The sequence below is a fragment of the Amphibalanus amphitrite genome, unplaced genomic scaffold (assembly GCF_019059575.1).
Source record: "Amphibalanus amphitrite isolate SeventyFive unplaced genomic scaffold, NRLGWU_Aamphi_draft 001316F_arrow, whole genome shotgun sequence".
Classification (NCBI taxonomy): Eukaryota; Metazoa; Arthropoda; class Thecostraca; order Balanomorpha; family Balanidae; genus Amphibalanus; species Amphibalanus amphitrite.
In genome coordinates, this window is record NW_024882809.1 from 61,360 (window position 1) to 74,950 (window position 13,591).

At 55.1% G+C, this 13,591-nt stretch overlaps 1 protein-coding gene across 1 annotated transcript; it reads right to left on the reverse strand.

Moving 5' to 3' along the window:
• Nucleotides 1-10,142: 10,142 nt before the first annotated feature.
• Nucleotides 10,143-13,379, reverse strand: LOC122372093 (uncharacterized protein K02A2.6-like). The gene is made up of 3 exons (XM_043348968.1): nucleotides 13,058-13,379; nucleotides 12,826-12,935; nucleotides 10,143-12,276 (listed from the first exon to the last, which is right to left on the reverse strand). Exon 3 carries the CDS (start codon nucleotides 12,087-12,089, stop codon nucleotides 10,539-10,541), a length of 1,551 nt encoding a protein of 516 aa, XP_043204903.1. The 5' UTR covers nucleotides 12,090-12,276; nucleotides 12,826-12,935; nucleotides 13,058-13,379; the 3' UTR covers nucleotides 10,143-10,538.
• Nucleotides 13,380-13,591: the final 212 nt, after the last annotated feature.

The window sequence follows — 13,591 nt, forward strand, 5'->3', positions numbered from 1 at the left end:
CAGCGCTCCCTGCAACTGGTCCCATCTCCCAACTTTATATCTAAGCTGATGCTCCCAGTGTTACGTACATACAGGCCGGTACCTTCTGTATCGAGACCCAGTGTTTTACGGTGCTGCCCGTAATGGGACCCACTCCTCTCCACTCAGCGGGCGGTTCGCGTTAGAGCTGCAGCAGCGCAGTTATCGAATCACCCGGCCCGTCTGCACATTGCACAGCAGAGGCCGACCTCATTGAAAGCGAGAGCTGAATCCTCTGCCTCTGCAACCTGCATGAAGCTATGAGGGCGTCCGAGCCGCCGGCGCGGCCTTGTCTGAGGCACGGCGAGGCACGGCGAGGAGCGGGCAGCTCCGCCGGCGGTGCAAACGACCTTCACTTACTGGCGAACACTGATGACGAATGAGCTCCCTTGTTGGTGATGCACTCGGTGAACTTTCCTCGTCGCTAATGGGCAATTAGTAGACAGGGAGTCTATAGCTATTATTCAGTAGTTTTATTTTGGTCTGCGTTGAGCGTTCTAATCACAGGTGCCGACCTTTGTGGGCCGCGCTTCTGTCTTGTTTACAGAACTGCTCACTAACTAGCACCGTATCGCCGAGCCTGTTCGTCTCTATTTGTCGACCTTGGCGATTCGCCTTTTATAAAGCACGTTCGCTGCACCTTCCTACCCTGAGCTTTGCAGGACCAGAACTGTTGAAACTGCCTTAATCACCGATTCTCCACACGGATTTTTCCCACCTACCGCCGCGCCAGCAAATCCTCAGCGGCGGGAATTAAACCCGTCTCCACAACTTCTGGGCACCGTTTTAACATTCTAGCGGCCGCCACGGGCCGCCGCCGCTCGGTGATCCATTGAACAAACTTCCTCTGCCGTCTGCGGTCCCTCGCCGCGCTCCCTGGTGCACAGACCGCCCGTCCCGTCCCCGACCTCTGCAGTGGTCTGGTCTGCGCTGTTTGACCTGCACTCGTGATCCGACGGAGCCCGAACCACTGCAGTGCGGAGGGAGGAGGGGGGAGGGGGTGTTGGCACGTGCCTTAGTGCCGGGAGTTCGTGACAAAATGCACAAACACGTTCAGAAGGGCTGCTGGTGCCGGAATGGGTGACGAGCGAAACTAACCGAGTCGTTTTCATCGCAAATGAAGTTTTACAGTTAGGGTTTGTCGGAAATGAACAGAACGTGTTGGGATGCTGCCGGCTTTGGGTTTTGTTGAAGGCGCAGCATTGTGATAAAAGACTTACAGTTTGTATAACTATAAACGTGGAGGCTGCAGGCTTACTTTGAGGAGTGAAAGACGCCTCACCCAGGACCATTATTCTCTATTGCTTCACTTGCTAACTGTACCTATTGTTTGTGGAGCTGTGACCAACTGACGCCTGATCTGCTGTGAATGCGGTCACATCCGCTCGTGTGCAATGTGCATGCACATTGCACAGTGCACACTGCACAGCAACCCACCCGTCCTGAAAAACACAGCCGCCGTAACCTGACTGCCGGCTGAAGGACAAATGACATCACCTCTCGCACCCCTCGACACCGACACGTACTGGACAGGCGCGCTGGCGTGGGACCTGTCCCACCGCGGCGGGCCACGGCGTGTGATCGCCGCCATTATTCAGCGCTTGGCGACAACACTCGCACTGCGCAGTGCGCTGTATTTGTTCCCGACTGTAACGCTGTGCCGAACGCCGATGGTCCTACACGGGGTGCGGGTCTGCCAGGTCAGCTGTACTCGGCCCCTATCTTGATGGGACTTGTCGAGAATCCGAGACCGTGTGTCTGGTGACGTGTGCGCTGCGGAATGCGAATTTGTCTGGGGTGACGCATCGACCACGTCATAAAATAGGTACACCGAGCTAAGGCCAGGTTATACCTAGTGGTTGTGGCCACAAAGTGTCAGGGAACTTCGTCGAATAAGCTGATCTAGCTGAAACGGTCAAAAATCCATCAGGGACCGATCAGTCAATTTATGAAACATGCGTTTACGAATTTCTATCACAAACAACCAAAGAAAATGGTCGACTCTCGGGTATGCGAGGGCTTGGGGCAAAGCACGACTCCCAGCTGAATAGTTCATGCCCTTCCTCCGCGACCGTCCACTGTCCACTCCCCCGCAGTGGCCAGGTGGCGGGCTCACAGGTGCCGGCGTGTGCAGCATCAGACCCGATAGTCCCCCCCCCCCCCCCCCCCCTGCCCCGGCGGATCTGCTGATAGTGTGCATACATTGGACGATTGTGCAGCTGCTCAGCGGTACGGCGATATAATGGACGGTCAGCGGACACGGGTCTCCCCGCCGGCGGCGGACTCGGGTCCTCAGCCGGCCGGGGGCGGACCCGCCCGGTCGGCGGACTCGGGTCTCGGGCGGGGGCGGGCCCGCCCGCGGCGCAGGCGGAGGACGGTACGATGATTGAATGGCCGCACAATAGCGATTCCCCGGGAGATATCAGACACGCAATGGCCATTGCGAGAGGCGAGGGCCGAGGGAAGATATAGAGGGAAATATTTAGTGACGGTGTCAGCGCTGGCCGTACCTATGGTATGGCTGCAGCTGCACCTGCACCCTCAAACGCACGTCGTTTTTTAATGCTTCTCGGTTTTTGCATGCAAGGGCGGCGCCACCGTGGGGGCAGTGGGGGCAGACTGCCCCCACTGGCAGGAGGCCGTGGGGGCAAGACTATGTTTTTGCCCCCACAAAATTTGGCTGATGTTGAAATGGGAACAGAAGACCGGTGCAACATTCATGATAGGCGGTTATAATAGTACGCCTGTTTTTGACGATCCCCGTATCAAGTGCATCAGCAGAACGTTCGTTCTCAGACAGTCTGTCGCATATCTCCTACTCCCACTCAATCTCCTACTCATTTTCATTCACCAGAAGGCTGCCATCGAGCTTGACCTCGAGGAGGTTGAGAGGCAGCTTGTCAAAATCGGCCAGAGAAGAGTTGCACCCTCTTTTGGGAACCCTCAGACTGAGACTGAGCTCAGAGAGGTATGACAAAATGTGATAGGTAGGTAATAACTAATAGGTATGTATATCTGGGTTATCTGGAAATGTATGTGGATCGCCCCAATAGAGCTTATTCTGGTATCAATCGTGTGTGAGAGAATCGCATATATTCGCACTACGGTAAAAAAGAGAACTAGGTACTGATAACTGTTTTGAGGAATACACCATTTTATACATCTCAACATAACGTTTTCACAGGTTTCTGTCTCGCAATTTAGTTTTATAGTTTTATTTGCTCGCGACCTTAACCTGCCCGGGCCCGGGGGTATTCCCAACCACCGCAGCCCGGGGTACCCACCACACCTGTCTAATTCCGTACTTAAAGGAAACAGTCCACTTTCCTGAAATCAGTATTTTGCTATTGATTTATGATTTTTTATGCTCAAAATAATCATGAAATAAAATAAAACCTTTTTGTAAAAACAATTATTTTCTATATTTTAATATAGGACGAACTATATTCTATGTAAAATAATGATTGACGCGGAAGCTTATTACGCATTGACCAATCATATTGCGTAGCTCAAACCTATGCATACTGCATTGGCTGTAAGCAGCACGCTGATTGGCTGACGATGACGTGGCTGCATTCCTGTGCAAGGCACGCATTCCTCTACAAGGCACTCTTTTCGGAACGAGAAATGGAATATCTTCGTCTAGGGTGATCGTTGAGCCGTGAAAGCTCCTGATTTGTGCTAGTCTCAGCTCAAGCTACGAAACTGCTATTTCAGCTCAAAACCCCATGTTAAAAGTGAACTATTTCCTTTAAATAAGGAAATAAGGCAGCTACGGAAACAAAAATGGTACCAAACGAAAGGTATCTACGATAAGATTTTATAACACCCAAAGTTTTTGACCTCAGGTCAATTTTCAAGGTCAAAAGTCAAGGTCCAAGGCAAAAACCGGCACTTTTGTAGTGGTCTCAAAGTACGTGTTCCAGAGGACGACATGGTGCATAAAACCGGCTAAAATGGATGTTAAACGAAAGAAGAGAGTCTGGGGATTCCGATGACGCGCAGTGCATAACATTCAAATTCAAGGTCACGGTCGTGATCAAAATTGACCATAAACTTTGCACTTTTTCTTATACCTTGTATACTAAATTCAGAGATGTTTTGAAATGTTTTGAAGCTTAGTGGGCCCCTATTTGTGCTTTAGCTTACGATACAAGGCTGCTACAAGGTCAAAGTCACAAGGGAGTATCCTTGCTAGAGGCTATTTCACTGATTTAAGTCAGGCATAATAATTAAGACATGTTTTGCCATCCTGAGGCTCTAAATTAATGCTTAGAGCAAAATGGATGCCAGAATCGTGATCCGCGGCTACGAAATCATCATTAACAACCTTTCATGTGTCAAAGTCAACCAGACGTCATTCGAGGTCACGTGAGGTCAACATAAAACTTGACCTTTTCCAAACAATATATATGTCATTCGACGCGTCTCGACGAGACAAATGCGAAGGTACCTACCGCTGCCGTAGCTCTAGGACTATTTTTGTTGACGTTATTTGCGAAAAAAAACTTAAGCCTTAGCTCGAGGTCGTTGACCTGACCTCTGACCTCAGGTCACCAAAGTTACTTACGTATTTTTTCTAGGTCAAATGCTACACAACGGTGCTCGTTATTTGTCTTTATCTCTAAAACTCTATTTTGGCAGCTGGTTGAAGTTCACGTCTGTGACGCCGAAGTTTGCCGTGCAGGAGTCTAGAAAAAATCGGCCTTGAGACGTTATCGAGAAGGCTAGGTCCAATTTGTTTTGCTTCAAAAGATTTCAAATTAATGGGGGATAAGGTACAGCAAGTTTCGTATTTCTACTCCTAAGCGTTCATGTGGTATCGCAAATATTCGCCAGGGGAGGCGAAAAACGCCCCCCCCCCCCCCGTTCCGGACCCGGGAGGGTTAATGCTTAAGCTCAATACGTATGCATGAAACCTGAAACCATGATAATTTCTAATTGGCAACATCTAGGGGCAAGGAGCTCATGGATTTTGCATATCGGGTTATCAGACAACAGTCGGGTCACCTGAAGCTTGCCCCCACTGGCGAAAATTCGTGGCGCCGCCACTGTTTGCATGAGGAAGAATAGTGCACACTAATTCCAGTTCACCTTTGGAGCTAATGGGCACGTCCAACGACTATCAAAAAACGAAAAAGGGCATTTTTTGCTCCGCCTTAAAATGAAGGGAGTAGAGCTGTCAGGTCAGCTAAGGACTACGTCATTTGAAGTCAACAGTGGACGATTGCCATTCAACACTTGACCAATGACATTTCATCACATTTCACTCGTGACAAATTATGCCCACAGCTTCCACTCTATCTAGCTATCTGCCTTGGATGGCTCATATCGCACTGTTTAAATTCATTCCATGATCTGTCCTTAATCTTTGTCCAATCCTCATATTTGTGATGTCTCAAACTTCTCCAGAGCCGTCCAATGAAGTTATCCGAGAAAATCCCACCTAAGCCTCTGGAGGTCTACGTTAGCTGAATAGCAGAGCCTTCGCTCGAGTTTTATAAGCGAGATCCTAGACTGACGACACATCTCCTGAGTGCTGCCAGGTCGCAGCTATTCTTCCTACATCGCAATACATTGTATAGGTATATGTAGATTATTTGATTTGTCCGGCGACCTGCCGCTATTTTGGGGACTGCGGTCAGTAACCGCCGACGGTCACCAGGCCAGACAATCGACGGCCAACTTGGCTTACAGGAATTCGGTATTCGGATTGAGCCGATCGTCTGGGCGTCTGTTGTTACCATGGTTACCTCAGACCAGTCCACTTTAGGTATGTGGCGTATCAATCGTACATGAAGCAGCCAGGAGGTCCTATCCTAGCTCGAGACCTGATCAAATGATCCATCCTCAATATTGAGCTGTAGTGGGCTAATGACATTTCGTCGCATTGTCTGGCTGGCATCTTTTCCAGCCGCCGCGCTGCTCAGACGCTATTCGCTCTCATTGTCCTCGATATGAGGCTCGTTTCTATTAATTCATTGTGGTGCGGCTGCCGGCTTCGGTATGCAGACATGGAGAAGACACCCTTGCAGCCTGCATCCTTATTGGTCGGTGCTTATGTAATGCAGTCCAGTCGACATTCACCTGGCATCTCATACCTGGTACCCGGATCACCAAACACAGCCGTTGTCATGGAGATGCTGCTGCCTGAGATTTCCTAACGCGCCGGCACCGCGCGGTATTCCAATAACAACCGCTGCACAAACTGCACCTGGAAGAGTTGCCATGGCAACGACACCGCCACTAACGAACCTGACCTTTTCATTAGACGGAGGTCGAGAGCGCGCACTTGGCGCGCACGACCTTTCTTCGTTCCAAACGGCTGGCTGCTGGCTTGAAAGGTTCCGGAAGGCGCGTTAATTATTTTGCTATGATGCAGGTATGCTCTTTGCTGCCTCAGTGCGTATGATAAAGCTGCACAAATCACACCAAGCATGTTACCGATTTTGTAAACGTTTATCCTTTTCATATAATTGCCGATTGAAATTCTGACATTTAAATTCGGAGTCTGGGATTTTGTGGCCAATAAGACAGAGCCGCGAATGGCCTGTGAAGCCATTGTCATGGCCGTCCTGATCGTAAAGCCGGCCGTTGGCAGGCCATCGCCGTCTTGTGGGAGCAGTCACTCCTCGGAAACCGTGACGGGCTTCTCCGTGGAAACCGTGCCGTGGTGCCGTGAGGACCGCCCGGGGCCGCCGGTCAGCGACACGGCAGGCCCGCATTCACGACCGTCCGACGGAGCCGTGAGTGTTCGTTCACGGAGCCACGTGGGGCCGACCGCGGCTCCTAGTGGTGAGACTATCGCCCAGCTTGTCCGCCCAGTCTGTCCCGAACTTGAGCCATGTTCTCCCGAAACAATCACTTTGTTCGGCCCGTTTCCTTTGTTACGACAAATCGAAACGTAGCGAACTGTCGGGGTGGGCCACGCCCTGCGCCTTCCCCTCGTGTGTGAGGAAGTAAGACATGTCTGGGATTTGGGGACCATCGCGCTGTTCGGGACCAGCGCTACCACAGCCGCTGTGTCAGCCCGTCGGGGCCTTTGCCGAGGTCTGGTAGGTGCGTTGGGCGCCCGCCCTACCGGCACCGACGATGGATTTCCAGGCCGGTCGCCGGCGGCGTCGACGATCGATGGCCCCCAGCGACGGCGGGACGGGCCGGGCCGCTCTGGCGCCGGGCCGGGCGCGGCCGAGCCCCACGCACCGCCGCCGCCGCCGCTGCTGCCGCTGCTGCTCAGTGCCCGGCGTCGGCCTGTGTCGACCCATGGCTTCCCTGCCTCCCTCCTTCCCAGCAGTGCCGACTGCCCGCCCGGCCCGGCCCGGCGGCCCAGGACCCCCCGCCGGCATGGGACCCCCACCGCCGGTATTCTGCATACCTGAACCGCGGGTGACCGGGGAGGGGGTGACAGGGGCAAGGTCAGGAGGGGGGGAGGGGAGTGGACGGACAATGGTGTTAGGGGACGCGGGTTACGGAAACGATCCTATGGCTTCACAGAGTAAACGTGCGGTGTGGTGGATGATATAATGTAGTAAGGCAATCGTGTCTCAGAATATTTTATGCACTGCGTTTTCTTTTCAAAAGCTGTTCCGAAGGGTTGTCGATCAAGTTTAAACCCATCTGACACCGCAATAAAACATCGAAATGTTGGCCGCCGGCCGTCCGGTCGGCTCGGCCATATTCTCGGAGCTGAGCTGTTGACCTTTGCCGGCGCCGGGGACTTTGATCCGGCCGGCGCGGCGCGGCGCGCGATTTCAGGTCACGCTAACCCTGTTTGGACACGGGGACTGGCGGGGCCGGCCCCTCAGACATCACCCCCCCCCAGCTGACCGGTGTGACGTCTGTCCCCCTCTGAGTGACGTGGGCAGGCCGCGGGCTGATTGCGGGGTGTGATTGATGTGGGAATCGCTGGATGATCCCTCTCCGGCTGTGGGGCCGCGCCGTGTGCGGCCGACGTCCCCGATCTCATCCATATCGTCTCCAGGGAGAGCCCGCTGCTGCCCGCCGCCCACCGGCGCATAGACCACCGTCCACCTTCCACCGTCTACTGTCCAGTGTCTACTGTCCGTCCACCGTCCACTGCACTGCCCACCAACGACCGCTGTCCACTGTCGACTGTCCAGTGTCCACCACCCACCGACGTATAGACCACAGTCCACCTCCACTGCCCACTGCTGTCCACCGTCCACCGTCCACTGCGCTGCCCGCTAACGACCGCTGTCCACTGACCAGTGTCCACCGCCCACCGACGCATAGACCACAGTCCACTGCCCATAGTCTACTGCCCATTGTCTACTGTTCAATGTCCACCGTCCACCAGCGAACATATTTTAGTCCATCGCCCACCGACCACCGTCCTGGCCCATATGTAGATGATAGAACACCGCCACCTTCCCACCGTCTACTGTCTAGTGTCCACCGTCCACCGCCCACCAACGAGCGCTGTCCACCGTCCACCGCCCACCGTTCACTGGCGCACAGACAACAGTCCACCGTCCGCCGTCTTCTGTCCACCGTCCGCCGTCTTCTGTCCACTGTCCACCGTCCACCGTCTACGAGTACAGTCCACCGCCCAACATCCACATAAGCATCCTTATGCTAGGCATGGGAGCGTGTTTAGTTAGCATGTTATTTGGACCGCGATGTTTCCTCGAAATGTGCGTTAAACGTCTATTGAGAGCAGCCCATCGGTGATAAGGTATTTAGCATGCTCTTCCTGTTCAATACAAGCATAATGGTACTGGGTCTTTCCTTGAAGTTTTATTTCCCATTGGCGGTTTGTGGACGTTATTCTTGTTATGAGCGATTGCGAAAAATGTAATTTGTCTGTGAAGTATGACGGGTAAATAGTTTTTAATCCCACTGCCATCCAGAGCGCCCTCAATTTTCCTAGACAGCACGTCTCTGTTACATCTGCCATCCACAGACCTTTGAGAGTCTTTCGAGAACTTCCCTCAGAAGAATACAAATGCGTTGTTTTGACATTTGTGTAGGTCGATGCGATGCTGAAGAAAATTCCATTTATTCTGCAAAGCTGGCTGCGCAATAACGAAGCTCAGAGGTATAATCCTTTTATCCGCTTACTGAGATGAAATCCGTTTTAAGAAATCGCACTCAATTCCCAGAAATTTGCATGAACTTTTTATTTAAGGCAGTTTCGTATATGCGTCTCTTTATAAATAAATTGGTCAGACGGAAGACCTTTACTGAAGAGTCGCGAATAGCAATTTGTACGTCAATTTGTCAATGGAACATGTCATAAGAATTTTGTATATTTATCTTATCTATAAATTCATATTTCATAGGTAACCGAAGTGGAATGCATGTCATGCCTTCCTGCATTCTACACCCTACTGCCATGGTGTCGTTCGGCCCGGTGACTGGGACGGCCGTGTCCGAGCCGGTGTTCTGTGAGTGTGGGCGGGTGTCTGCCGGTAACCCGACGTCTACACAGCCGTGCAGACGCCGGCGGCCCTCTGTGCCACCACTCTCGGTCACGGAACAAAGCACGGCGCCCGGCCACCGGCGCCGCGTGGAATATTTACGACGTCGATGTCGCTCAACTATTCATACCCTCCAAAAGTCAAGGACTGCTCGGCTGCTGGCGGGGTCAGCGCGGCGGCGGTGCATCATGAAGCGACCAACTTCGTGCAGTATTTCGTCTGGGTATCCCCTAAGCTCTGTGCAAACTTGGTCAGCGGTCTTCACGTAGGGACGTGTGTCATCTCCTGTGGTCTGCCGAATGTCTTATCGAGACCGCACACGCAGGCTGCGCCGGAGGGCGGCAGATGCGGCTGAAAATGGCTCGCGGTGTGCCGCGTCTGGCGACTCTAACGGTTCCTCTGCGGTCTGCAGAGTGCCAGCGCGGTGAGGTGCGAACGTCCAGAGAGGCGCGCCGCCGCTCCGGCGGCCGGATACATTACCATACATTGGGCGCGACACGGCGACCGAACACGTGTCGGCGCTGCAGCTCGTGTCGGGGAGGGGGGGGGGGGGGCGACAGGGACAGAGAGAGGAGTCCCGAGTCACTCTGGTCAGCTGAGGTCAGCTATGCCAGCCATGGTCACTGGTCAGCTGTGCCAGCTCGCGGGGCCTGCAGAGACCAGACGCTTTCCCTAACGACGCCAGTTTGTTGCCTGCAGGCGGCCGGGGGCTGTTTGTCGGGCGAACTGGATAAATCCGGATAGGCATCCCCAGCTGCGCTTGCCGTTTGCTTCTGCTGATGTAGGTTCATACGGTATCACGACTGAAAGCTGTGTGGATGTCAGACTGTGTCGTCATTCCCGCGTCCTTTTGTGTCGGGGCGCGGCCCCGCGCGGACTGCGCGTGCGCGGCCTGCGCGCGCGCGCTGACCCGGCGAGGGTCAGTCGGTGTCGGGGACGCGGCCGGGGTGCGGCTCCGCTGGAGTGCAATATAGACGTCGGTGCAGGACATCTGTGTGTCGAGCGGCAGCGCGCGAGAGCATCACATGGCGCGGTCGGTAGGACCCGAACCTACGCTCCCAAAGGGAATCTGATTTCCAATCAGCTACGCCTAGCGCCGACTCCGACGACGACCCCCAGCCGGTCCCAGCGCCCGCTTGCAGTATCCTGCACGTCCACGTGAGTCCCGACTTGCAATGCTGAGAGGGGGCGTGCCGTTCTGTCGTACCGCTCCTTCGCCTGCCTCCGTAGCTCCTCCGCCTTCCTGTCACTCTCGTCGGCTGCCCTCTGCCACTCCGCCGCGAACGAGCGATGATGAGCCGGGATCGACGACCGCAGCGGGTGGCCGAACAGCACTTGTGCTGGCGACCGACCGTCCGCTCTTGGAGTATTGCGCAGCTCCAGCAGCGCTCTGGCGAACCCGTCGTCATCCAGCTGACCGCCCGTCGTTGCCGTCAGGATGAGCCGCTTCACCGCCTTTACCGCCGCCTCTGCGTGCCCGTTCGACCTGGGATGATAGGGTGATGACAGCTCATGCCTCACACCCCAACGCGCTAGGAACCGCCGTACAGTTGAAGACGTAAACTGGGGCCCGCCGTCCGTTCTTAGAAGCTTTGGCACTCCCGTGTCTGCGAACACCGAACGCAACGCTTTAGTCAGGTGTTCCGCCGACGCCGCTCCACGCGGGCACGAACTGACATACGGCCATCCAGACAAACGATCGACATACACCAAATATGTGCGACCAGCCACATGAAAGTAATCTGCTGAGACCGATTCAAATACCAGGGACGGTGGGGCGTCGTTCTGCCACAGAGGCTCGCTGGGATGACTAGGCAGTAGCTGACGGCACCTCGGGCAGGAGGAGACGACATTCTCGACATCGTTGTCTATCCCGGGCCAGTAGACGGTTTGGCGGGCTCGTCGCTTGGTTCTCTCGACTCCCTGATGCCCATCATGCAGCCGCAGTAGTGTCTCGCGGCGCAGTCCCTGCGGTATGAGCAAACGGGCACCGTACACGATGAAACCGTCATCGATAGCGAGCATAGAACGAACACTCCAATATGCGCGCAGATCAGGACGCAGCTCCTGCCGATGGTCCGGGAATCCGGATTTGATGACGTCCATGAGTGCTCCGTACTCCGGATCCCGAACAGAGGCCGCCCGGATCTTCTCCAGCGTGTCGTCCTGCAGAGGTGCGAGCCGGACGCCACCCTCCGTCAAACTGCTCAGACCGATGACGACTGCTGCGTGAAGAGGATCAGGTGAGTCATCAACCACTTCGTCATCCGGAGTGGGCTGGTCCACAGGGGATCTTGACAAAGCGTCCGGAATCTGATGAGACGCACCTTTCTGCCAACTAGCTTGAAAGCTATACCCCAGTAGTTTCTCCCGCATACGTTGAAGCCGCGGGTTCTCAATTTGGTTTAGGCCCTTACTGTTCAAAATCGGCACTAGAGGGCGGTGATCCACCACTATATCGAACTGCGGCAAACCGGCCAGATACGTCCTGCACTTGTGACACGCCCATACACAGGCCCCCATCTCGAGCTCGCATACGGCGTACCTTGTTTCTGCATCAGTCAAGAAGCGGGAGCCGCACTGTACCAGCCTCCAATCGTCATCGTGCCGCTGTAGCAGAGCGAAGCCCATGCCTTTCGTCCGCGAGGCGTCCGTCTGCAGCTTTGTCGGAAGAGCTGGATCGAAGAAGGCGAGGATGGGCGGCGACACCAGCGCCGCCTTCACCTCCTCGAACGCTGCTTCATGCTGCTCCGTCCACCTCCAGACGTTCCTCGGTTTCAGCAGATCTCTCAACGGCTGCGCTGCGTGGGCCAGGCCACTGGAAAACACACCCAGCTGGTTAGTTAGTCCCATGAAGGAACGCAGATCGGTGATGCTTTGGGGTCGCGGGAAGCTTGCGATAGCTCTGATCTTTTGATCATCTGAAGTGTACCCGCTGGATGAGATGACGTACCCGCAGTACTCCACCCTAGCTCGACCGAACCTGAACTTCTTGGGGTTGAGCGTTATCCCCCACTCGTCACAGCGTTTCACGACGGCAATGACGTGCTCCAAATGTTCGCGATAGCTGCGGTCATAAATGAGGATGTCGTCTACGATCTTAACCGTCTGCGGGATATCCCCTAGCGCCTGGTCACCCCTGCGGTTGTACTCGTCGCCCGAGCTAACCAGACCCATTACAGCCCTCTTGAACTTGAAGCGCCCCCAGGGGGTGATGAAGCACGTCATATCCTGACATTCTTCCGCGATCTCCACTTGAAAATAGCCCATCTTTGCGTCCAACGTAGTTAACCAACATGCCCCTGTACCAATCGTAGCTATGGCATCATGCGGGGCACGTACAGGGTACGTTGGACGAAGTACATACTTGTTCAGCTGGACCAAGTCGACACAGAGTCGGACCCCCGACGGCTTCTTTGCGATGGGCACAATCGGGTGACACCACGCTGTTGGGTAGTTCACAGGTGCGATGATATCCTGAGAAAGAAGGTCATCGAGTTGAGCCTTGATTTCATCGCGCCAGCTGTACGGTATGGCGCGAGCAGCAGTCACAGCGCGTGGGCGGGCATCAGCAGACAGTTCAATGCGCATGGGCTCACCTGCCATCGCTCTCAATGTGCCCGACTGACCAAAGACCCCAGGGTATGCCGCCGTGATAGCGGCAGCATGCTCGGCTCGCTGCTGTTCTGTGGGGTCATAATCGTGAGGCCAAGTAGGAAGTGCTACCGCTGGGTCCCCAGGCCGCACATGCGGTCTCTCACCTGCATGATCCACCGGTGCGCTGACGACGGCCCCCGGCACAGCAGGCATCCCCGACCGATCAGCGGCAGAAACCGTCCGGGTCGCCGGCGGCGCCGGACGATAACCCAACCGCTCAGGACGAACAGTCGGCGACTCCGGACGAGCGCGCGGCTCAGGGCGAGCAGCTTGTGGCTCCGGACAAGCGCGCGGCGGCTCCGGGCGAGCAGCCGGCTCCCGGGACACCGGTCGAACTTCCCGGTTGACGGCAGATGGCAGCACCTCGTCCCTTTCACTCACAGATGGCGCAGGCATCGCGGCGGGGCGTCCTGCGACTGAAGAAGTCTCATCTCTTCCCGGTGCGGCCACTCCTGCGGCGCACGGGGACACTCCCC